At 44.3% G+C, this 22,912-nt stretch overlaps 1 protein-coding gene across 1 annotated transcript in view; it reads left to right on the top strand.

Annotated features, from left to right (window-relative positions):
- The window catches only part of TJP3 (tight junction protein 3), a 73,003-nt gene that overhangs the window by 15,379 nt on the left and 34,712 nt on the right, over positions 1-22,912 (top strand). The window contains exons 2-3 of the mRNA XM_070931847.1: positions 13,650-13,706; positions 21,440-21,564. Coding sequence (XP_070787948.1) covers positions 13,659-13,706; positions 21,440-21,564 — 173 coding nt within the window. The 5' untranslated portion in view covers positions 13,650-13,658. The remainder of the gene's footprint in view (positions 1-13,649; positions 13,707-21,439; positions 21,565-22,912) is intronic.

Here is a 22,912-nt window from a genome sequence, read left to right as displayed (position 1 = left end):
AGGGGTTGTGGCCAGGGTGGGTGTGACCAGCTCGACATCACTTGTGTCGGGGTGCCTGTGGCGGTGCGAGCGCTCTGCCAGCGAAAACGGGCTCCTGAGCTCCGTTTTCAGTTGCAATGGCCTCCTGCAACCCTCTGCCAGTGAAAACGAAGTTCAGGAGGGCTGCATGTGGCCTTCCTGAGCTCAATTTTTGCTGGCAGAGGCATCGCAGGCCGGTTCTTTGCTGTTTCTAGGGTGGCCTCATGGGCCAGATCTAAGCACCCCGTGAGGCAAATCCGGCCCCCGGGCCTTGAGTTAGACACCCCTGATCTAGGGGGTTAACATGATAGCAGTGTTCCAATATATAGGGGCTGCCACAAAGAAGAAGGGGTCAACCTATTCTCCAAAGCACCTGAGGACAGGACAAGAAGTGATGAATGGAAACTAATCAAGAAGAGAACGAAGTAGAAATTTCTTGACAGAAAAATTAATCAGTGGAACGGCTTTCCTTCAGAATAGCAATAGCAATAGCACTTAAGACTTATCTAAAGCGCTTTATAGTGCTTTACAGCCCTCTCTAAATGACAAAGTCAGCATATTACCCGCAACAATTTGGGGCCTCATTTAATCCACCTCAGAAGGATGGAAGGCTGAGACAATCTTGAGCCAGTGAGAGTTGAACTGCCAAATTGAAGGCAGGTGGCAGTCAGCAGAAGTAGCCTGCAGTACTGCACTCTAACCACTGCGCCACCGTGGCTCATAGAAATAATAGAAATAGAAATGGAAATAGAAATAGAATAACAGAGTTGGAAGGGACCTTGGAGGTCTTCTAGTCCAACCCCCTGCCCAGGCAGGAAACCCTACACCACTTCAGACAAATGGTTATCCAACATCTTAAACATTTCCAGTGTTGGAGCATCCACAAATTCTGCAGGCAAGTTGTTCCACTTATTAATTGTTCTAACTGTCAGGTGCTTAGTCCTAAATTGATTCTCTCCTTGATTAGTTTCCACCCATTGCTTCTTGTTCTACCCTCAGGTGCTCTGAAGAATAGTTTGACTCCCTCTTCTTTGTGGCAACCCCTGAGATATTGGAACACTGTTATCATGTCACCCCTAGTCCTTTTTTTCATTAAACTAGACCTACCCAGTTCCTGCAACCGTTCTTCATATGTTTTAGCCTCCAGTCCCCTAATCATCTTTGTTGCTCTTCTCTGCACTCTTTCTAGAGTCTCAACATCTTTTTTACATCGTGGGGACCAAAACTGAATGCAGTATTCCAAGTGTGGCCTTACCAAGGCATTATAAAGTGGTATTAACACTTCACGTAATCTTGATTCTATCCCTCTGTTTATGCAGCCCAGAACTGTGTTGGCTTTTTTGGCAGCTGCTGCACACTGCTGGCTCATATTTAAGTGATTGTCCACTAGGACTCCAAGATCCCTCTCACAGTTACTACCATTGAGCAAGGTACCACATATACTGTACCTGTGCATTTTGTTTTTCTTCCCTAAATGTAGAACCTTACTTTTTTCACTGTTGAATTTCATTTTGTTAGATAGCGCCTGTCTATAAGTCTGTTCAAGATGTTCAAATGTTCAAGAAATTGTAGGTGCTCCATCACTGGAAGCTTTTAAGAAGATATTGGACAGCCATTTGTCTGAAAAAGTATAGGGTCTCATGCTTGAGCAGGGGGTTGGACTAGAAGACCTCTGAGGTCCCTTCCAACTCTGTTATTCTGTGAAACAGGAGAAAGAGCTGCAATCTAGATTGTGAATTCTAGTCCCACCTCAGGCATGAGAGCTGGCTGGGTGACTTTGAGCCAGTTGCTCTTCCCCTCAGCCCATGACCTCAGGCTCAGCTGACAGGCTGATGACTCAATTCCTGTCACAACCAATAGATCAACACTGAGTTGATCTGAAGTAAAACAAAAAACAAAAAAACCTTGTACTCTGCTAAGTAAATAAATCAGTACAGCATCCAAAAATCAACCGTGGGAATATTGGTGCTTTAAATTAACTCATTGCTGGAAACACACCAGCATAAGTAATGAAGCATGACAGCATTGCTAAAGCTGGCATTAGGGATATATAATATATTATTGGGATATTTTAGGCTAAATCTCCAGAATGTACCCAGGCCCCTATCCATGCTCCTTGCAACTACACAAGTTCACTGCATAGGAAGCCACCACCATTGTTAAGCACAGGGAGACCGAGGCTGGAAGCTTTTAAAAGTTTGTGTGGTTAAAGATATGGTCTAGTGGTTCAGAAACCAGGCTAATTCTAATTCCGCCTTAGGCACGAAAGCTGGTTGGGTGACTTTGGGCCAGTCATTCTCTTTCAGCCCTCGATAACAATGTCAAACTCCGACAACAAGCCGGTCGGTCAATTCCTGTTGCAATCAATAGATCAACAGTCAATTGATCTGGGGAAAAAAAAAAAAAAAAAAACCTCAGAATCTGCTCTTGAAGGGAAAAAAAAAAAACCACCAGGAAGGAAAACAAACAGAGGTGGGAATCAGAAATCCTTCCTCTCTTGCAGATCACTCTGGCTTCTGGGCCAGCTGCAACCAAATGTGTGGCTCAAAACTACTATCCAAGTAGTTAAGTACTTGTAGTAGTACTTGTCCTTAACATCCACAGACACCTCCGGACTTTACATAGCTTGGCAGAGAACTGGCGTGCTCTGGCTTGGCCCCACCTGGAATCCGTGTGTGAGCGGTGGCGAGGGTTCACCTGACCCAGGTGCCTGGGCGGAGCTTGGGAACTCAAGGAAAGGGGCGGAGGGGAATGCAGGGGACCGCCCTGCTTCTCTGCCAGCCTGTTTTTTCCTGGGGAAAGGCTCCTCTGGAGCAGGTAGGGAACAAAGTCTTCCCAGTCTTTGGATGGGTTCCGGAATTCCGTGAGCCCCCCGCTTAAAACTCCTTGGAACCAACCTGTTTTGAGAAAGATGATGAGTAGTTCAGGCGACAACTGAGCAACATGGCTGTGCGGTTTGAGGCAAGTGCAAAGGCAAAAATATATATGTGTGTGTGTGTGTGTGTGTTTGTGTATGTTTGTCCACTAACTAGCTTTCCGTGCTGCAAAAAAAAAATAGAGTTAAAATTCCTGTTTGCACTGCTCCAAATTAAATCTTGATGATTTGATCCCGCCAGACAGGTTGGGCTGATTTGGGCCCAGCACTTTCATCACAAAACTGGCTGTGCAATTGGAGCTGGTCTGGGCCACAAAGGTGATCATATTATAGGCTGTTCCGACTGGGCAGTTTCCGAAACACGTTTGGCGTTTCCAAGATTGCAACCTTAAGTTGAATGAAGTTGAAAAATGTTTCCGCCGTTTTCCTTTGTAAACATCCCGGCTGGGTTGCTGACTGAGAAACAACGAAGGGGCGAGAGTTGCGTTTGGGACACCCGGAAGAATGCAGGTCATTGAATTGTTCACAGTCAACGTCTTGGCATGTGTGGGGTGTGGGATTGTTTTGTGTTTTGGGGGTGGAATGTGGTTTCTACGACGTGGCTGAAGTCCAAGTATCACGTTCCCAAGAAAGAAATAGGCTACTCAAATTCTGTTGTTCCATCCATGCTGAACCGGGGTGGGGGGCTTTTTTGAAATGGAAACCTGCTGCTGCTTTCTCTTCTCCAGATCTCAGTATCCCAGATAGCAAATGGACAAGATCAGGCAGTCATTCAACAGATGTATCCCTGTGGAATGGAGAGAATGCCCTGTGGGGAGGGAGTGGGTGGGGGGGGAGAGGAGGGGAAGACTTTCCTGCTTGTAAAACTGTTGAATTGTAGGCATTGGGAAGGCGATGGTGGCAGTCATATTCAGATCAGGGTTATTTGAGATAAACTAAAAACTTTCCAGATAGCTCTAACTAGTCACCAGTCCAGGAAAGTAGGTTTGTCACCAGCTGCGACAGCTCCCATTGTATCTGAGGGAACTGTTTGCCTTTCCAGAGAGTTATGGGCTATGGGGCACAAAGCCTGCCGTTTTCCCCATGGCCTTAATGAGCAAGGCTCCTCCTCACAGAGCTTGTGGGATTTTGTGGGGTCCTGGATTGTGGGTCCGTGACACACAAGGTTGCGGGTTCGAATTCCACCCCCCCCCCCCCCGCAGATGAAAAAGGAGACAAGAACCAGGAATAGAGAAGAAACGTTAGTCCGCTGGACTTTTTTGGAGAGCCTTTGCCGGTTCATGCAACTGCAAGCCATTATAAAATGGATGAGTTCTCAGAGGTCATCTAGTCCAACCCCCTGCTTCATGTAAGGAATCTTCTTAATGTTTCAGACAGAGGAGTTTCTATTTGAAATTCTCCATGATGGAGGAGCAGTCCTCTGTTTTAGGCAGAATTGTCACTGCTGAATGTAGTCCTGCCTTAGGCCTGAACGCCGGCTGGATGACTTTGGGCCAATCACCAGGAGACAGGGAGTTCTAGTCCTGCCTTAAGCATGAAAGCCGGCTGGGTGACTTTGGGCCAATCACCAGGAGACAGGGAGTTCTAGTCCTGCCTTAAGCATGAAAGCTAGCTAGGTGTCTTTGGGCCAGTCCTTCTCTTAGCCCAACCCACCTCACAGAGTTTTTATTGTGGGGAAAATAGCAGGAAGAAGGAGTATTAAGTATGTTTGACACCTTGAGTTATTTATGAAAACAGGGACACAGATCAATAAATAATCCAGAAATTTGTGCCAAGATTCAGCCTGAATTTCCTTTCCTTAATTTCTGTATTTCCAGCTTTCCCATTGGAACTGTAAGGCCTAAATATTGGTCAACCAAGCCCTAATTAATTTTTGTATTCTATTCATTGAATGAATTATTTTAAAATACAGATAGTCCTCAATTTACAACAGTCTGTTTAGTGACCACTCAAAGTTACAACGGCATTGAAAAAAGTGACTTATGACTGTTTTCACACGGCCGTGGCAGCATTCCCATGGTTAGGTGATCAAAATTCAGGTGCTTAGCAACTGGTTCACATTTATGACGGTTACAATGTCCCGGGATCATATGATCAACTTTTGGGACCTTCTGACAAGCAAAGTCACTGGGGAAGCCAGATTACTACACCGCCCTGAGTCCTTCGGGAGAAGGGCGGTATAGAAATAAAATTATTATTATTATTATTCCCTTAACAACCGGGTTACTAACTTAACAGCTGCAATGATTCACTTAACAACTAGGGCAAAAAAAAAGTCGTAAAATGGGGCAAAAATCATTTAACAAATGTCTTACTTGGCAATATACATTTTGGGTTCAATTATGGTGGTAAGTCAAGGACTACCTGTATTACCATTTTTTTCAAGAAAGAAGCATCTTTGGTCTTGGATAAGACTATGTGCTAAGGAAACCTTTCTCCTTTATTGCCATTTTGCTTCTTTTTTTAACCTTGGATCCATTAAGCATCATTAACAATTAAAGACACATGCTGGCTCTGTATGAGAGAGGCTGCCTAGGGTTAGAAGATGAGCACAGTTTGAAAATTGGAGGAAGAAACCTGTGATACCCTGATGATACTGTACTACTCGAACCATTGAAATTGCCCAGGATCTGGAAACTCTAGTACAGGAAGTCCTTGACTTATAACAGTTCATGAATAGAATAGAATAGAATAGAATAGAATAGAATAGAATAGAATAGAATAGAATAGAATAGAATAGAATAGAATAGAGAATGGAATGGAATGGAATGGAATGGAATGGAATGGAATGGAATGGAATGGAATGGAATAGAGAATGGAATGGAATGGAATGGACTGGAATAGAGAATGGAATAGAATAGGATAGAATGGAATGGAATGGAATGGAATGGAATGGAATGGAATGGAATAGAATAGAATAGAATAGAATAGAATAGAATAGAATAGAATAGAATAGAATAGAATAGAATAGAATAGAATAGAATAGAATAGAATTCTTTATTGGCCAAGTGTGATTGGGGACACAAGGAATTTGTCTTTGGTGTATATGCTGTCAGGATAATAAAATACATTCATCAAGAATAAAAAGATACAACACTTAGTGATAGTCAAGGTTACTAATAAACTAACATCATACTAGGAAACAAAACAATATAAATTGAAAGATACAAGCAACATGATTATAGTAACAAATGGGAACAGATAAATACTAGGAATGAAGAGAAGAATAATAGTAATACAGACTTAGTGAATAGTTTGACAGTGTTGAGGGAATTATTTGTTTAGCAGAGTGATGGCGTTTGGGAAAAAAAATGTTCTTGTGTCTAGTTGTCTTGGTGTGCAGTGCTCTATAGTGTCGTTTTGAGGGTAGGAGTTGAAACAGTTTATGTCCAGGATGCGAAGGGTCTGTAAATATTTTCACAGCCCTCTTTTTGACTCGTGCAGTATACAGGTCCTCCATGGAAGGCAGGTTGGTAGTAATTGTTTTTTTCTGCAGTTCTAATTATCCTCTGAAGTCTCTGTTAATGTGTTTGTCTTGTTTGGTTGCAGAGCTTAATGACCATTTAATGACCGTTCAAAGTTACAACAGCCCTGAAAAACTGTAAATTCACTTTTACAATAATTACAGCATCCCCGTGGTCACGTGATCAAAATTCGGATGCTTGGCAACTGGCATGTACCTTATGACAGTTGCACTGCCCCCCAGGTCACGTGATCCCCTTTTGCGACCTTCGGACAAGCAAAGTCAATGAGGAAGCCCAGTTCACTCAACAACCATGTGACTAACTTAACAACTGCAGCGATTCACTTAACAGCCGTGGCAAGAAAGGTCATAAATGATTTTAATTTGGAAATAATTTATGAAAATATCATAAATGATAAATGATTTTAATTTGGTCTTAATGGGGTTTTACAATTGGTTTTAAAACGAGAGTTTTAAATTCGGCCCATGATTTAATTATTTTAATCTGCTCTTAAATTCTATTTTTGTACATTGTTTTTATTATGGCTGTTCACCACCCTGAGTCCTTCGGGAGAAGGGCGGTATATAAATTAAATTAAATAAATAAATAAATAAGTAAATAAAATGGGACAAAACTCGCTTAACACCCGTCTTGCTTTCCAATGGAAATGTTGGGCTCATTACAGCTTGTGACCTTAATGGAGCCCAGAATTGTTGTTGTAAGTAGTGTGGGTTGTTAAACAGGTCATCGCATGACTGCACCCAGTTTTGTGACCTTTTCGGTGGCAATCATGAAGAGAATGCCATGGTCGTTAAGCATATCCATTATCTGCAATGGGTGTTTTTTTGTAGGAAACTGGAAGGTAAAGGTTGATTTTCAGCAGAAAATGTCATAAATCATAGTCAAGTGACCATAGGATCCTGCAAATGGCTGCCAAGCACCCAAAATGTGACCATGGGGGAGGGGGTGGATCAGAGGTCTTCAAACTTGGCCGCTTTAAGACTTGTGGACTTCAACTCCCAGAATTCTCCAGCCAGCATAGGTATGCTGGCTGGAGAATTCTGGGAGTTGAAGTCCACAAGTCTTAAAGCGGCCAAGTTTGAAGACCTCTGGTGTGGATGATGGGAATTTCGAATCTGGATTGTAACTAACCCTGGGGAGATCTGTCGTATCTTCAAATGGTCACTAAGCGATCGGTCGTAAGTTGAGGGCTATTTGTATGCTGTTGGGAGACCTAAAAGACAGACTAGGGACCGATCAACCTGGAGAAAACCTATCTATGTGGTCATTATGAGGCAATATTGACTTGGTACATAAACAGACAAGCTCACGACATTCTCATTACTTTGATACTCATTTAGCCTGTTGCCAAATTCTAAGTTACTCAGCCTTTGGTATAATTTTGAAATACTCACCTAATAAATTGCTTTGGAGCCATTGCTGATGTTATCTGTAGTGAGTTGTTTACTTGTTTGTTTCAACATACTGTATTTATTTTATCTAGCTAAGTGAGTGGCCTTTTTAGCACCAGTTTGGTTTTTAGGCATTCGTTGTTTAGGAATATTAAAGTATGTGCCTTCTTGGGTAAAATTGAAGGACATGCTAATCTAGCATCTTGTTTCCTGTGAGTTGAGCCTGAAGGAGCATTCATTTTATGTTCGGTTCTAAATAATCTTTTTTTTTAAAGAAGTAATCTAATTTTTTAATTAAGAAACAATCTAATTTTAAAGAAGAGACTGGATAGCCGCTTGTCTGAAATGGTATAGGTCTCCTCCTTGGGCAGGAGGCTGGACTAGAAGACCTCAAAAGTCCCTTCCAGCTCTATCCTATTCTAAATTCTAAATCTCAGGTAGACTGCTTGTTGCAGCTGGAGGTTCTATTTCCCCATCTTTATCCTCATCTCTTTTGGGTATATGAAGACCAGTGCCGCCTTCTTGTTGTTTTTCTCTTGAGATAGACTGCCTCTGAACCTAGAAGTTCTTTCTGGTATTCACAATACAGATAGTCCTCGCCCTTACAACCATTTTTAGCAACCAATTGAAGTTACAACGGCACCAAAAGAGTGACTTATGATGAGTCCTCGCATTTAGGACCGTTGCAGAATCCCCCACGGTCACATGATCAGAAATTCGATGTTTGGCAACTGGCATAGATTTACCAAATATTGCTATTTGCAACTTCCCCAGCTGGCTTCCCACAAGCAAAGTCAATAGGGAAAGCCTGATTCGCTTAATGGCCATGTGATTCACTTAACAACTGCAGCAATTAGCATTGAGTGCGATTCACTTAACAACCAGCTTGCTTAGCAATGGAAATTTTGGTCCCAGTTGTGGGAGTAATCCGTTATTGTGGCTGCAATTTTGCAAGTCTGCCTAAGCTCCATACCTTTGAAAAATCACGGTGTTACTAGAATTCTAAGACCCCTCGCATCCTGGACATAAACTGTTTCAACTCCTACCCTCAAAATGACACTATAGAGCAATGCACACCAGAACAACTAGACACAAGAACAGTTTTTTCCCAAACACCATCACTCTGCTAACCAAATATTTCCCTCAACACTGTCAAACTATTCACTAAGTCTGCATTACTATTACCAATAATCTTCTCATCGTTCCTATCACCCATCTCCTCCCCACTTATGACTGTATGACTGTAACCTTGTTGCTGGTATCCTTATGATTTATATTGATTGTTTCCTAGTAGGATTTGATTGCTTATTTGTCCTCTATGGCTATCATTAAGTGTTGTACCTTATGATTCTTGACGAATGTATCTTCTCTTTTTATGTACACTGAGAGCATATGCACCAAACACAAATTCCTTGTGTGTCCAATCACAGAATTCTATTCTATTCTATTCTATTCTATTCTATTCTATTCTATTCTATTCTATTCTATTCTATTCTATTCTAGTGTTACAGGCCAAGAAGGAAAAAATAAACAGGCCATTTTTTTTAGACAATGTACAGAAGGTCAATACAGTTATATAAGACTATATTCAAACATATTAAATGATTTTACTAGATAAATTCAAGCTTTTGTTCTTTAATTGCATATTTCTACAGTTTGCAAACATGGAGACTTCCTTATATGAAGTACTTTCAGTTCATAACATCATGTGCACCAAAACAGGTTGATTCCCACCACCCCCTCCCCGAGGCTGTGCATGAAATGTTGGTAGATGCCCTATTTGGAGTACAAACATTTTGAACAGTTGAGGATCATTTTGACCCCAAAACTGTACATTCTGAGCATCTTCTGGTCATATTTCCAGAGTACAGTACTCAAAATACGGTATTCTGAAATTCTTTTGAAATGCAGTTGTGCACTAAATTAAATGATGCACTTATGAATTGTTATAGTAGAGTAGTTCAGCACAAAATGTTTTGCAGTTTCCTTTATACTTTTCCCTCTTTTGTATTGTGAGAGGACTTTCCATTAATATCCCAAATGACATGATAAATGTTACAAGCTGCTAGATCTCAGTGAGTATAATTACTTTCCCCTCCCCAGCTGAAATGGGCTCAGGCAAGGTACTTGGTGGAGGGAAGCAATCAAAAAAGATGCTTCACCAATCACCAAGATGGTGATGATTGCAAGAATGCAATTAAAGTCTTGTCCCAGAAAACCAGTTTGGTCTAGTGATAAAGGCACCGGCTAGAAACCAGGAGACTGTAAATTCTAGTTCCGCCTTAGGTATGAAAGCTGTTGGGTAATTGTGCCAATCATTAAGAGACAGTGAGTTGGACAATTACAGAAATATGAGCCAGCCGTGATAGAATCAAGATCACGTGAAGTGTTAATACCACTTTATAATGCCTTGGTAAGGCCACACTTGGAATTCTGCATTCAGTTTTGGTCACCATGATGTAAAAAAGATGTGGAGACTCTAGAACGAGTGCAGAGAAAAGCAACAAAGATGATTAGGAGACTGGAGGCTAAAACATATGAAAAATGGTTGCAGGAACTGGGTATTTGTAGTTTAATGAAAAGAAGGACTAAGGGAGACATGATAGCAGTCTTCCAATATCTCAGGGGCTGCCACAAAGAAGAGGGAGTCAAGCTATTCTCCAAAGCACCTGAAGGCAGGACAAGAAGCAATGGATGGAAACTCATCAAGGAGAGAAGCAACTTAGAACTAAGGAGAAATTTCCTGTGCGAACAATCAGTCAGTGGAACAACTTGCCTCCAGAAATTGTGAATGCTCCAACACTGGATGTTTTTATAAAGAGATTGGACAACCATTTGTCTGAAATGGTATAGGGTTTCCTCCCAAGGAATGGGTGGAAACTAATCAAAGAAAGAAGAAACCTAGAATTAGAATGGGGATGGGAGACCACCAGTAAATCTAGATTGGTAATGAAGAAAATTGTAGAATGAGCAGCAGAACTTGGGGGTGGAGTTATAAGAGGGATCAGCCTAGAGAATCCCTGTGTAGCCATAAATGAGTCCAAAATCCCCCTTGAGTGCCATTGAATCTTACCTAACTCTAACCCGGTGCTGACCTTTGGTTGAGAAAATTCCTGTGCATAGCTTTTAGCAATAAATCAGTTTAATTGAACATATGGGCTTGGTCTTTCGCACCTGACACTAATATCCTACCTAGAAGAAAGCAGCAGCAAAATCATAATCATGTTCATGTTATTTTACTGAATGATTTATAAACAACAATAAAGGTGAGGTTAAAAATAAACGTGCAAATAAATAAAAAATCAGCGCCAAGAAAAAAATTACCAGAAGTTGCACATGACTCGAGGGAATTGTCTACACTTAGAATCTCATGGTGCTAATTGGTTTGCACGGCGGGACCAGGGGAACGTCTGAAATTAGTGTTTTCTTGGCATTTTGCAGCTCATCTCGGTAAATATACAACACTATCAGGGAGCCTGAGCTCCTGATTTTGAAATCCCATTTTTGAATTTAAAAGCACAACAGAAGGGCACGTCTCCCTTTGCATTTAATTACATTGGCAGATTTGTCTGGGGCATTTACTTGCAAATGCCTTGAGAATTGTTTCCATAAATATACCACAAAAGGCTGTGCAGAATCCCTCAAGGAGTTTGCAGGGAAGTATCTTACGTCTTCTGGCTCCTTGGCAAGAAGCGGGTGGTAAGATTTGCTTCAAAGATGACCTACTTTTCCTTTCCTTAAAATATTTCGGTGTTACGTTTCCGCTGCAAAATACCATCCAGTCCTTCCACTTAAAAGGAGGGCAGGAAAATCATATTCAAAGCCAGCTCTAAATTGCCTTTAGCTTTTCTTTTTCCAAAGCTGCAACGGTTGTGTAGTTATACAACTACACAGTAATTGTATAAAGTGCTGTGCAGTTATAAAAAAACATCCGTGGTTGTTGAAAAGGTTTGGAGAATGAAACGTCAATCAAAACTGTAAATCCTGGAGTCAACTTCATGTGTCTAGGACAGGGGTGTCAAACTCAAGGCCTGCAGGCCGAATCCGGCCCGCTGAGTGCTTAGATCTGGCCCACGGGGTCACCCTGGAAACAGTGAGGGACTGGCCCGCGGTGCCTCTTGTCAGCAAAAACGGAACTCAGGAGGGCCGCGTGCAGCCCTCACAAGCTCTGTTTTCGCTGGCAGAGGGTTGCAGGAGGCTGTCGCAGCCTAAAATGGAGCTGGCAGAGAGTTGCAGGAGGCCATCGCAGCCGGAAACGGAGTTTGCGAGGGTCCCGTGCATCCCTCCCGAACTCAGTTTTCGCTGGCAGAAGATTGAAGGAGGCCATCGCTCCTGGAAATAGAACTCGGGAGCCCCGTTTCTCTGACAGAGCACTTGGGCCACCACAGGTGCTCCCCCCTATGAGTGACATTGAGTTGGCCACACCCCCTGCCCCCAGCCTCTCCCCTTGAGGACAAACACAACCCTGATGTGGCCCCCCATGAAATAGAGTTTGACATCCCTAGTCTAGGACAATGCTTTTTAATTTTGGCCACTTTAAGATATTTGGACTCCCAACTCCCAGAATTCCCCAGCCAGCCTTCCGTCCTTAAGTAGAATCTATACATTCTGTAAATTTGTCGCCGACCAGGGTCACTTGGGATAGGCAACTATAGAAATTAAATACATAAAAACAGAGGAAACGGGCTGCTCATGGTTCTCCATCAATGGAGAAGAAGATTCTGGATGGCCATCTCTCAAGGATGGATTAAGTCAGGGTTTCCCAACCTTGTTAACATGCTGGGTGGGGAATTCTGGGAATTGAAGTCCACAAGTCTTAAAAACCTACCAAGATTGGGAAACACAGAATTAAGGCATTACTGTGCATGGCAGAGGCTGGATTAAACCAGTGGTTCTTTAAATGGTGGTGGTGCTTATGAAATCTAATAACAGAATAATAGAGTTGGAAGTGACCTTGAAGGTTGTCTAGTCCAACCCCCTGCTCAGGAAGGAAACCCTTCACCATTTCAGACAAATAGTTGTCCAATCTCTTCTAAAAAACTTCCAGTGATGGAGTATCCACAACTTTTAGAGGCAAGTTGTTCCATTGATTAATTGTTCTGCCAGGAAATTTTTCCTTAATTCTAAATTGCTTCTCTCCTTGCTTAGTTTCCCATTGCTTCTTGTCCTGCCTTCAGGTGCTTTGGAGAATAGTTTGACTCCCTCTTCTTTGTGGCAACTCCTCAAATAGTGGAACACTGCTATCATGTCACCCCTAGTTCTTCTTTTCATTAAACTAGATATACCCAGTTCTGCAACCATTCTTCATATGTTTTAGCCTCCCGTTCCCTAATTATGTTTGTTGCTCTTTTCTGCACTCTTTCTAGAGTCTCCACATCTTTTTTACATAGTGGCAACCAAAATTAGATGCAGTATTCCAAGTGTGGCCTTACCAAGGCATTATAAAGCGGTATTAACACTTTATGTGATCTTGATTCTGTCCCTCTGTTAATGCAACCTAGCACTGCATTGGTTTTTTTGGAAGCTGCAGCACACAGCTGGCTCATATTTAAGTGATTGTCCAGTAGGGCTCCAAGAGCCCTCTCACAATTGAGCCAGGTACCACATATACTGTATCTGTGCATTTTGTTTTTCTTGCTTAAATGTGGAACCTTTTTAATATTCTTACATTTCTCAGTTTTAATTTTTTCAGTCAATATCGATAGATATGTCATTCACATAAAACAAAGCTCTTAGAGATTCTCAATCATTCTTCAGCATGTAAAACAATAAACAAACCAAAATGTTTGGGAAACCATTAGATAGATGATCCTGGCATGTCTTTCACTTCCAGAATTCTGGGATTTTTCAATAATTTTTCCCCTTTTGGTGCTCTTTTAGGTTGCAGAGATGGAGGAAATGACCATCTGGGAGCAATATACCATTACATTGAATCGGGTAAGTAGAGGCATTGTAGCAGCCACCATAAGAATTGAATAAATAGTAATAATTTCACGCCACAGGTGTTTTATACTTCCATATTTCCATGTTTGAAATGTTAGTTTTCATATTAATATTTTTTCTTTTGTTTTTCTATCTGCGATATTCATAGATTTTTTTTAATGTGGAATAAATTGACTTGTATTTTATATATATATATATATATATATATATATATATAATAAATTTTATTATATTAAATTAATATTATTTTGTTATATAATTATTTTATTTATTTATTTATTTTTAAATATAGTTAAAAAAATAAAAACCAAATGTATAATAATTTTTCTATCAAAGTGTAACATCGCCAAAATATCCATATATATTATACGCCAATAATCAGAGAGTAAAAATAGAAAATATTTACAATTATTTTATTTTAATAATTATTTTATTTAGAATGCATTCATTGTCTATGGAGATTCTCAGTCATCCAGGTCATGGTTGTCCCAAAGGTGCTTTTTCAAAAGGCAACTGGACTTTCTTTCTTTTCCCTTGAAGACATTTTGCTTCTCATCCAATAGGCTTCTTCAGTTCTGACTGTCAGAACTGATGAAGCTTCTTGGATGAGAAGCGAAACTTCTTCAAGGAAACACAAAGTCCAGTTGCCTTTTGAAAAAGCACCTTTGGCACAACGTGATCATTAGAATTTGTGGACTTGCTGGGGTTTACTCAGTCCTTGAATCTCAGTCAATAAACAATAAAACAAAAGAAATAGAAGAGAATATTTGTAGCTCAGGGTTAAACTGTGGGGACCTTGGTGCTTTGTGAGCTTGGTGGTTTTCTTGCATTACGGTATCAATTTAGGTAGCGTCATCCATGCTAATAGAAAGTGCAGTGTTGTGACCTAGGCTCACTTAGTCATTACACTACAATTAGTCCCAAACAAACCTATTTTATTATAACAGCTGAGAATTACTTCATTCCCAGCTTAGTCCAAATTAATTGCAAACCAAGTCTTCCAGAAGAAGTCCTTCGGGCTTATCACAAACCTTTATCTTCTTTGGCACCCTGCCAAAGGCCTTTCTTGGCAAAGATATACTTTCTTGTATATCTATGTGTTTTATTTCATGGCTGTGCACCGCCCTGAGTCCTTCGGGAGTAGGGCGGTATAGAAATTCAATAAAATAAATAAATAAATAAAAAAAAGCCCCACGAAGTTCAGAAACAAGAGACGCCAACTGGAAGCAGATTTAGCAACGTTGCTTTCCTACAAAGAGCCCAAGAGCCTTTGCTGCTCTATTAAGCCTTATGGGAGGGGCCAATCATCTCTTGGCCTTACTCCCGAGTCGTCCTTTTTGCTTTAGCTGCTCTTGCCTTCTGGCAGCTCTGCGCATGCGTGCACTAGGAACAGGCTCCTTCTGTTCCTCTGCCTCTGTGCTGTCCGACTCTGGAGGCTCCGGAGTCCATGCATCACTCACAGATGGCCCTGGCCCCATCTCTGCCTCCAATGAAGAGCCCTCGTCCAGGCCTTCCCCAGACTCCAGGACTGGCCCATGATCCTCCCCAGCCTCCTCACTGTCCGACTCCGCTGCCAGATCTGCAGGCTGCTGGTGGACCACAACACTCAGAGCAAAACCCCAATTTCATATTAACACTGATCATGTTACCTAGTTTGGTAATGAAACATCTTCAAGAAAACCACCAAGCTCAGAGCACCAACAACCCACCCAAAAGAAATTTTGCATTTATTTCTTATATCAGTTGCTATATCCTTATATGTCAGGCATAAATGCTCTGCCCGTGCCAGGGATCAGCTATAGCGCAGTAGTGCAAGGGTTAACCCAAACACCCACCAGGTCAGCTCCGCCCATAGACCCCTCCTTACCTGAATCCCCGCCCACAGGTATAAAAGGTGGGTACACTCCTCCATGTTCCAGATCCTGTTCCTGATGTATCCAAGTGATGATATGATGAACCTGCAAATAAAAGAGAGATATTTTACTTGATGACTCAAGTCTCTTTATTGGGCCTGATCCACCATTCCTCGTAACAAAATGGTAGCAGAGGATGGTTAGTAAGGCCCAGAGATCCCAAGACACAAGACAAGGACCCATACCTACCTGCAGAATGGCGACACCCCCGAGGCAACGGGAAAGCAACCCATCGGACTCGCCAGGGAAGGCAGGAACCTCAACCACCCCCAAAGCCACCGAGACGGAAGAAAGGGGGGAGATCGAGAAAGGGAAAAGGGCCCACCACTACGATCAAGATGAAGAGAAGCTGCGACTCGACGTCCTGCAGCTGTTGAAAGAGCGAGCCGGCGACAAGAACCTCCTTGCCGACCTGCGGAACTTCATAATCGACCGCGAGGTGGCAAGGAGCGAAGAGGGCTCGGACTCCGAACTTGAGGAGCTGGACTCGGTGAGTGGATCGCCCAAAAGGGCACCCCCAACGGCCACCGAGCCCCAAAGCCCCGCTCTAAATTTGAAATGGCGGCCATCTTTGTCCACGTGGTCAGACAAGATGGCCGACCCCCAACCAATCAGCAAACAGAATTCAAAATGGCCGGCGCGCGAAAAATGCCGGACCATAAACAATGATGAAAGTGACCAGGGAGAGGGGATCGAATCCGACTCCGACCCCTGGTACACCCCCAGCGAGCGGCAAGTGGATAGGGCCATGAAGACCCTTGCCGCCGCCTTCGGCCCAGGCCTCAAGATCACCAAAGAGAAGCCGGAGAGGCCAAAACAAAAGGGAAGGCGAGGAGAGGGGCAACGGAGCACCCACCCAAGAGCTACCGACGCCCGTGACGATTCGCCAGCCCACCTTCGCACCCCAGGGACACCGCGCCTCCGATCGCCCAGGCCGCGCACCCCGGACCGCATGGATTGGGGCAGCTACTTACAACCGTCGCCGGAGCCCCAGCACCGCCAGGATCTTCATTCCGGGGAAGCAGCTGCTGGACGACGCCTTCCGGAGCACACCTGGACCCCCAAGGCCGAGGCCGAGGCGAACAGGTCCTTCCTCGGCGACGGCGGAGCTGAAATGGACTTCGCGCATGCGCTCTTCCGCCTAGAGGAAGAAAAAAGAAAAAAATTACAAAGCGGGACTTTTAAACTACCGGCAAGCGTTCCCATGCCTTACTGCTGCTATAGGCACATAAGGAACCATGGACAGCAGCCAGCAGTAAGTAATTTTACTACTAGTGCTGGGAACTTACCTGTTGACTTTCCCAAGTTGAGGATGGATGGGGGTAATATCCTAGAGCGGTCACAGCAGCTCCAGGTAGTATTCCTAAAAGAAAACATGTCTCATTTTATTAATGACCCCCCAGAGAGGCCATGGACTTTAGAGCTGGATTGCATGCACCATAGGGCATTCTATCTTTTAATTGCCAGTATTTCCCCCACAATTTACCACTGTATTGGCCATAACCTCACAGTATCAGAAATTATAGGGAAAATGTTTGGATTGTTTTACAGTGAGAGTGTGTCCACCACCACACAAATTTCCAAAGACTTCTTTTCCGCCAGACTTAAGCCAGGGACCCCCATGAGTGAGCACCTAGTGTCCTTAAGCGGTACCAGAGCAGAGCTACACCTTAGGGGAGAAGTTATTTCCGACCAAATCATGAAGAGTGTGATAATCAACTCTTTAGATCACTCATGGAATAACTTCCTGACACACTTAGACACCGTTAGCCTAGGGATGCTGTCAGTGGAGAAGCTATCCAACAAGCTTATCGCAGAAGATAATCTGAGGAGGAGCCGCCCCGGCCCTCCCAGAGAACACAAAAGTGAGAAGAGAGTAGTCTTCCAAGAGAAACAACACAACATGCCCGAGTGCTACATCTGCGGGTCGAGGGGACACATCAAAAGGGACTGCCCCAAGAACTATAGGGAGACGGGCAGGCCAGAGCATAGATACAGACAAACAGAAAGACACACATCCGAAGAAAGGTATAGGCGTAGAGACTCACCCATTCCCAGGGATAAGAGGGGGAACAGAGACAGTTCACGCGACAGCAGGACAGGGTCCCTATATGGGATAGGGGAGCACACACACACCACACACCAAGACAAAGACACCAGCTCTTGGCTCCTAGACTCGGGAGCCTCCAACCACACCACATACAATCAGAAGCTACTCTCATCGTTCAAGAGAGAGGATTTTTCGATCAAAGTTGCAGACCAAAACCAGGTTAGAGTAACAGGCAAAGGGACAATTACATTACCAGGCGTAGGAAAAATAGAGGGGGTACTGCTAGTCCCGGAGATACCCCACAACATCCTGGCCGCAGTAAAGCTTAGCAAGGAATCAGGGGTTGAGGTAACCTTCACAAAAGGCAATGTCAAAATTAGCAAGGATGGGGAAGATGTAGGAAGAGTAACCGTTAACCAAGGGTTACCTTACATAACTTTCCATGAGAATTACACCCACAGCATAAACACCAGTTCAGAGGACGCAGAGGACACTGACCAAGACAGGACTGAGGGTGAACAGATAGGCGGGAGAGAGATAGATAGCGATGACAACACGACACCAGAAACACAACACAACAAACACACCCAAAAGAGGCCCTCTATAGGCAAACCAATGCATGACGACTGTGCCCATCTGCTGCACCGGAAGCTTGGACACGCCAGTTTTCCCGTGATACAGAAAATGGCTAATTGTACCGAGGGTGTCATAATAAAAAACTGTAAAAACTACCTCGAGTGCTCGGTGTGCAAGTGTTCAAAACTAAAGGTAAAACCCAGACCCAAGAAGTCGTTACATGCCGCCAAACAAATATTCGACTTAGTACACATGGACCTGGTAGGGCCCCTAAGGCCATCCATAAATTATAAGAAAAAATACTTCCTCACCATAGTGGATGACTATAGTCGATATGGCTTCGTCTACACCTTAAGAAAAAAGGATGAGGCCTTCCAAAAATTTAAAGAGTTTTATAAAAGGGTAGAAACCCAAAACAACAAACAAATCAAACAAATCATGACCGACAGAGGGTCTGAATTTCTATCTAAGGACTTCTCCCATTGGCTCAGGTCCAAAGGCGTGATTCACTTTACGTCGTCCCCGTTTTCCGCCTTTCAGAACGGGGTCGCAGAACGACGGAACTCCACGCTGCAAACGATGGTCAGGTGCGCCTTAGAGGACGCGGGCATTGGCCAACACTTCTGGTCTGAAGCCCTGGTCTACTCCAACTACACACTAAATAGAACGTGGTCCAGTGTGATAGACAAAACATCGTACGAGATCATGTATAACAAGAAGCCACAGATAGCACACCTACATGTGTTCGGTGTAACTGCTGATGTACACATACCCAAGCAGTTGCGCAAGAAAGGGGATAAGGTATCCAGAAGGCTCAGGTTCATGGGATACGAGCCAGGAACCAAGGGCTTCAGGTTTGTGGACAGCAATAATAGGTTTGTGGTCTCTAGAACAGCGGCATTCCATGAGCAAGCCAACTGGTCCAGAATACACTTAAACGAGGTACCCACCAAGCGGGAGGATAGTCCAATCGAGCAAAATCAAAACAAAAACGAGACAGTGGGTAGACAGGAAGGGAGCAGGCCTAAGCCCAACCTCCAAGGCATCAAAGTTGAGGGATGGAAAGAGAATCATCCCAAGATAAGTGTCGAATCACTGACACAAAGAGAGGCCAGATATCTGCATGACACTGAGCAGACAGCAACCAGACCGGTCAGGTCAACCAGAAACCAGCTGCCAAGAAGGCTAAATGACTACGTGATGCACGTGCACACGAACCACGTTACGCCAAACTCCTACGAAGAGGTACTGAGACTACCCCAGGGGGAGAGGGCAAAGTGGGAGTTAGCCATGGCCAAAGAACTGGACAGCCTGAGGAAGCTGGAGGTATACACCCCCACCAAAGTCCCAGAGGGCAAGAACACAATAGGCACCCGGTGGATCTTCAAAGTCAAGAACTTAGAGGGTGGCCAAAGCCTATACAAAGCAAGATTAGTTGCCCAGGGGTTTGCCCAAAGGTTTCCGGAGGACTACACAGACACCTATTCGCCCACCGTAAGAACAGAAAGCGTCAAAAGCGCCTTGGTCATCGCATCCTTGCTAGGGCTGGAGGTGCACCAGTTCGACGTGCAGACCGCCTACCTGCACGCCAAACTAGACAAAGAGATATACATCAGAGCCCCCCACAGCAAAGAAACCAACAGAGGGGACACCTGGGTACTTCATAAGAGCCTATACGGACTAAAACAATCAGGCAAACGATGGTACGAATGCCTGGTAGAGGCCCTGAAGTCTATGGGATTCACGGCGACCATAGCTGACAACTGTTTCTTCACCAGGAAAGAGGGGGACTCACCAGAATACATCCTAGTTTACGTGGATGACATTCTATACATCAGCAAACATGAAGCCAACCGCAACACCTTCGCCAGCAGACTGGGCGAGCATTTCACCCTAAAATACCTTGGAAGGATAAACCGATACCTGGGGGTACAAGTCAACCAAACACCAAAAGGTTTCCAACTGTCACAGAAAGAGAAAATAGAAGAGTTACTCCATAAGTGCAACATGGCAGACGCCAAGGGATGTGATTCACCCATGCAGGCGGACTTCCTAAAAAACATGCATGATGAATCACCCGAATTTGGAGACAACACGCTGTACAGGTCAATCATAGGCTCCCTCTTGTATATCGCTAATTGGACAAGACCGGACATTGCTCTATCCATTAATTTACTATCCAGGCACGTGAGCAAACCCACCACATACCACTGGGACGCAGTGAAAAGGGTGCTAAGATACCTGAAACAGAGTGTCAATGCATGCTTAACCCTAGAGCCTGAAAAATCCGAAGAACCCATCCTCTCATGCTACGCTGATGCTGACTGGGCCGGAGACGCCAAAGGCCGCAAAAGCACGTCTGGGTACATATTCTACTTAAATAACTGTCCGGTGCATTGGTACACAGGCAAACAAATCTTGGTGGCAACCTCGACTACTGAAGCTGAATACATATGCCTCTCCAAAGCCGCCAACAATCTCATCTGGTTCGACGACCTACTCGCCAGCGTGTGGAGAGAACCAGCTTACCCAATAAATATCTACGAAGATAACAAAGCCGCCATAGAGATATCCATGTCCGACGCTGTAGGGCAAAGGTCAAGGCACATAGACATTAAGTATAAGCACGTTAGACAGCTCTCCAGAATTGGTTTCATAAAGGCCATACACTGCGATACAGAAGAGCAGACCTCAGACATACTCACGAAACCCCTACAGGGCAAGCAACACTCACACTTAGTTTCCAAGCTCAACATCCACCCCAGGGTACCAACCAGTCAGTCAGGCCTACAGACACGGGTCAGGCATTTAGAGGGGGATTTGTCAGGCATAAATGCTCTGCCCGTGCCAGGGATCAGCTATAGCGCAGTAGTGCAAGGGTTAACCCAAACACCCACCAGGTCAGCTCCGCCCATAGACCCCTCCTTACCTGAATCCCCGCCCACAGGTATAAAAGGTGGGTACACTCCTCCATGTTCCAGATCCTGTTCCTGATGTATCCAAGTGATGATATGATGAACCTGCAAATAAAAGAGAGATATTTTACTTGATGACTCAAGTCTCTTTATTGGGCCTGATCCACCATTCCTCGTAACATTATACCTTCTTCCTTTGGCCTTGGGTTGTTTTTGATTTTCTTGCAACAAGAAGTTCGGGGAAAGATCTTAACCACTTCTCCTTTCGTGCAGGATCCCCGGAAGGGTTTTGGCATTGCCATTTCGGGTGGCCGCGATCGTCCAAACAGTTCAGATGGCGATACCTCTATTGTCATATCAGATGTGGTGCCTGGAGGCCCGGCTGTTGGAAGACTCCAGTGAGTACTTTAAACCAGCGTTCACCAACTGGTGGTCCGTGAGAAAATTTTGATGGTCCGCAGAAAAAATATTCACATTTTTTATATTACACTAAATCAGGGGTCCTCAAACTACGGCCCCTGGGCCGGATATGTGCAATGAAGGTTTGTGTTGCTGCAGAGAGTCTCCCCCTTCAGGGTCTTTTTGTGCAGATCGGAGGGGGACAGAAATTCTGACTTGGGGTCTGCTTCAGCCTCCTGGTGTGGGGCTTTGGGCAAAGGCTGGAGGGAAGTGCTGCTGGTGGCAAGGAGCCAGAGGGCCTCGTTCCAGTGGGATTGCATCATGTCCTGGAACTGCTGACCTTCTCAGCCCACTGAGCCTTCAGGTGCCGGTACCTGGCCTTGCACTCCTGCAGGTCTTCCCTCTGCTTGGAAAGCCTCTGCTCATAGTGAGGTGCTTCTACTGAGATTCCTTCTCAGTCAGATCCAATTTGAACTGAGCTCTTTTGCCAACTCTTTCTCGTGGTGGCTGCTTAGCTCCAGCAACTGCTTCCTGTTGGGGCCCTAAGGAGCCCGGGCGGGCAGGTGAGGTGTAGCGAGTAGAGGCTGGCAAGGCGTCCCTCAACATGAGTGACATCGAGTTGGCCATGTCCACCCAGTCCCATGACCACCTAACCACGCCCACCTGGCTGGTCAGGCAGATTAGGCAGATCATATTAGTGGTCCGCGGGATTTAAAATTATGAATTTAGTGGCCCCTGAGGTTCGAAAGGTTGGTGATCCCTGCTTTAAACAAGCAAACTCACGAATCAGGGAAAAATGAAAGTTTTTCTCTGGGACTGCCAAGACCCAGTTGCTGTTTGCTTTCTGTGATGTCATAGCAGTTTAACCAAGGATGAAATCCAGCAGCTTCTGACAGGTTCTGGAGAACTGGTAGTGGAAATTTTGAGCAGTTCGGAGAACCGGCAAATACCACCTCTGGCTGGCCCCAGAGTGGGGTGGGAATGGAGATTTTGCAGTATCCTTCCCCTGCCACACCCACCAAGCCACACCCACCAAGCCACACCCACAGAACCGGTAGTAAAAAAAATTGGATTTCACCACTGAGTTTAACCAATGGCTGACCAACGGGTCATGCTTTGTGGGGACAGCAATTGTGTAAATTATCTCTTTGGGCACTAACTTGCTTGCTTGCTCAGTGCCTACACTGTACCCACCTTAGCTGAGATGTTTCTGGTGAAAAAAACAGGCTAATATTTCTTACTTATAGCACTTAGAGGTAGCCCTCCACTTACGATTGGTCACTTAGCAAGCATTCAAAGTTACAACAACCACTTGCCCCAAAAAGGGACCTATCATCCGATTCTGGA

The sequence above is a fragment of the Pituophis catenifer genome, unplaced genomic scaffold (genome assembly GCF_029215685.1).
Source record: "Pituophis catenifer annectens isolate HBS135680 unplaced genomic scaffold, rPitCat1.0.hap2 SCAF_1, whole genome shotgun sequence".
In the NCBI taxonomy this organism is placed as follows: domain Eukaryota; kingdom Metazoa; phylum Chordata; class Lepidosauria; order Squamata; family Colubridae; genus Pituophis; species Pituophis catenifer.
The sequence above is the reverse complement of the archived record's forward strand: the minus strand, read 5'-3'. Positions and strand labels throughout refer to the sequence as shown.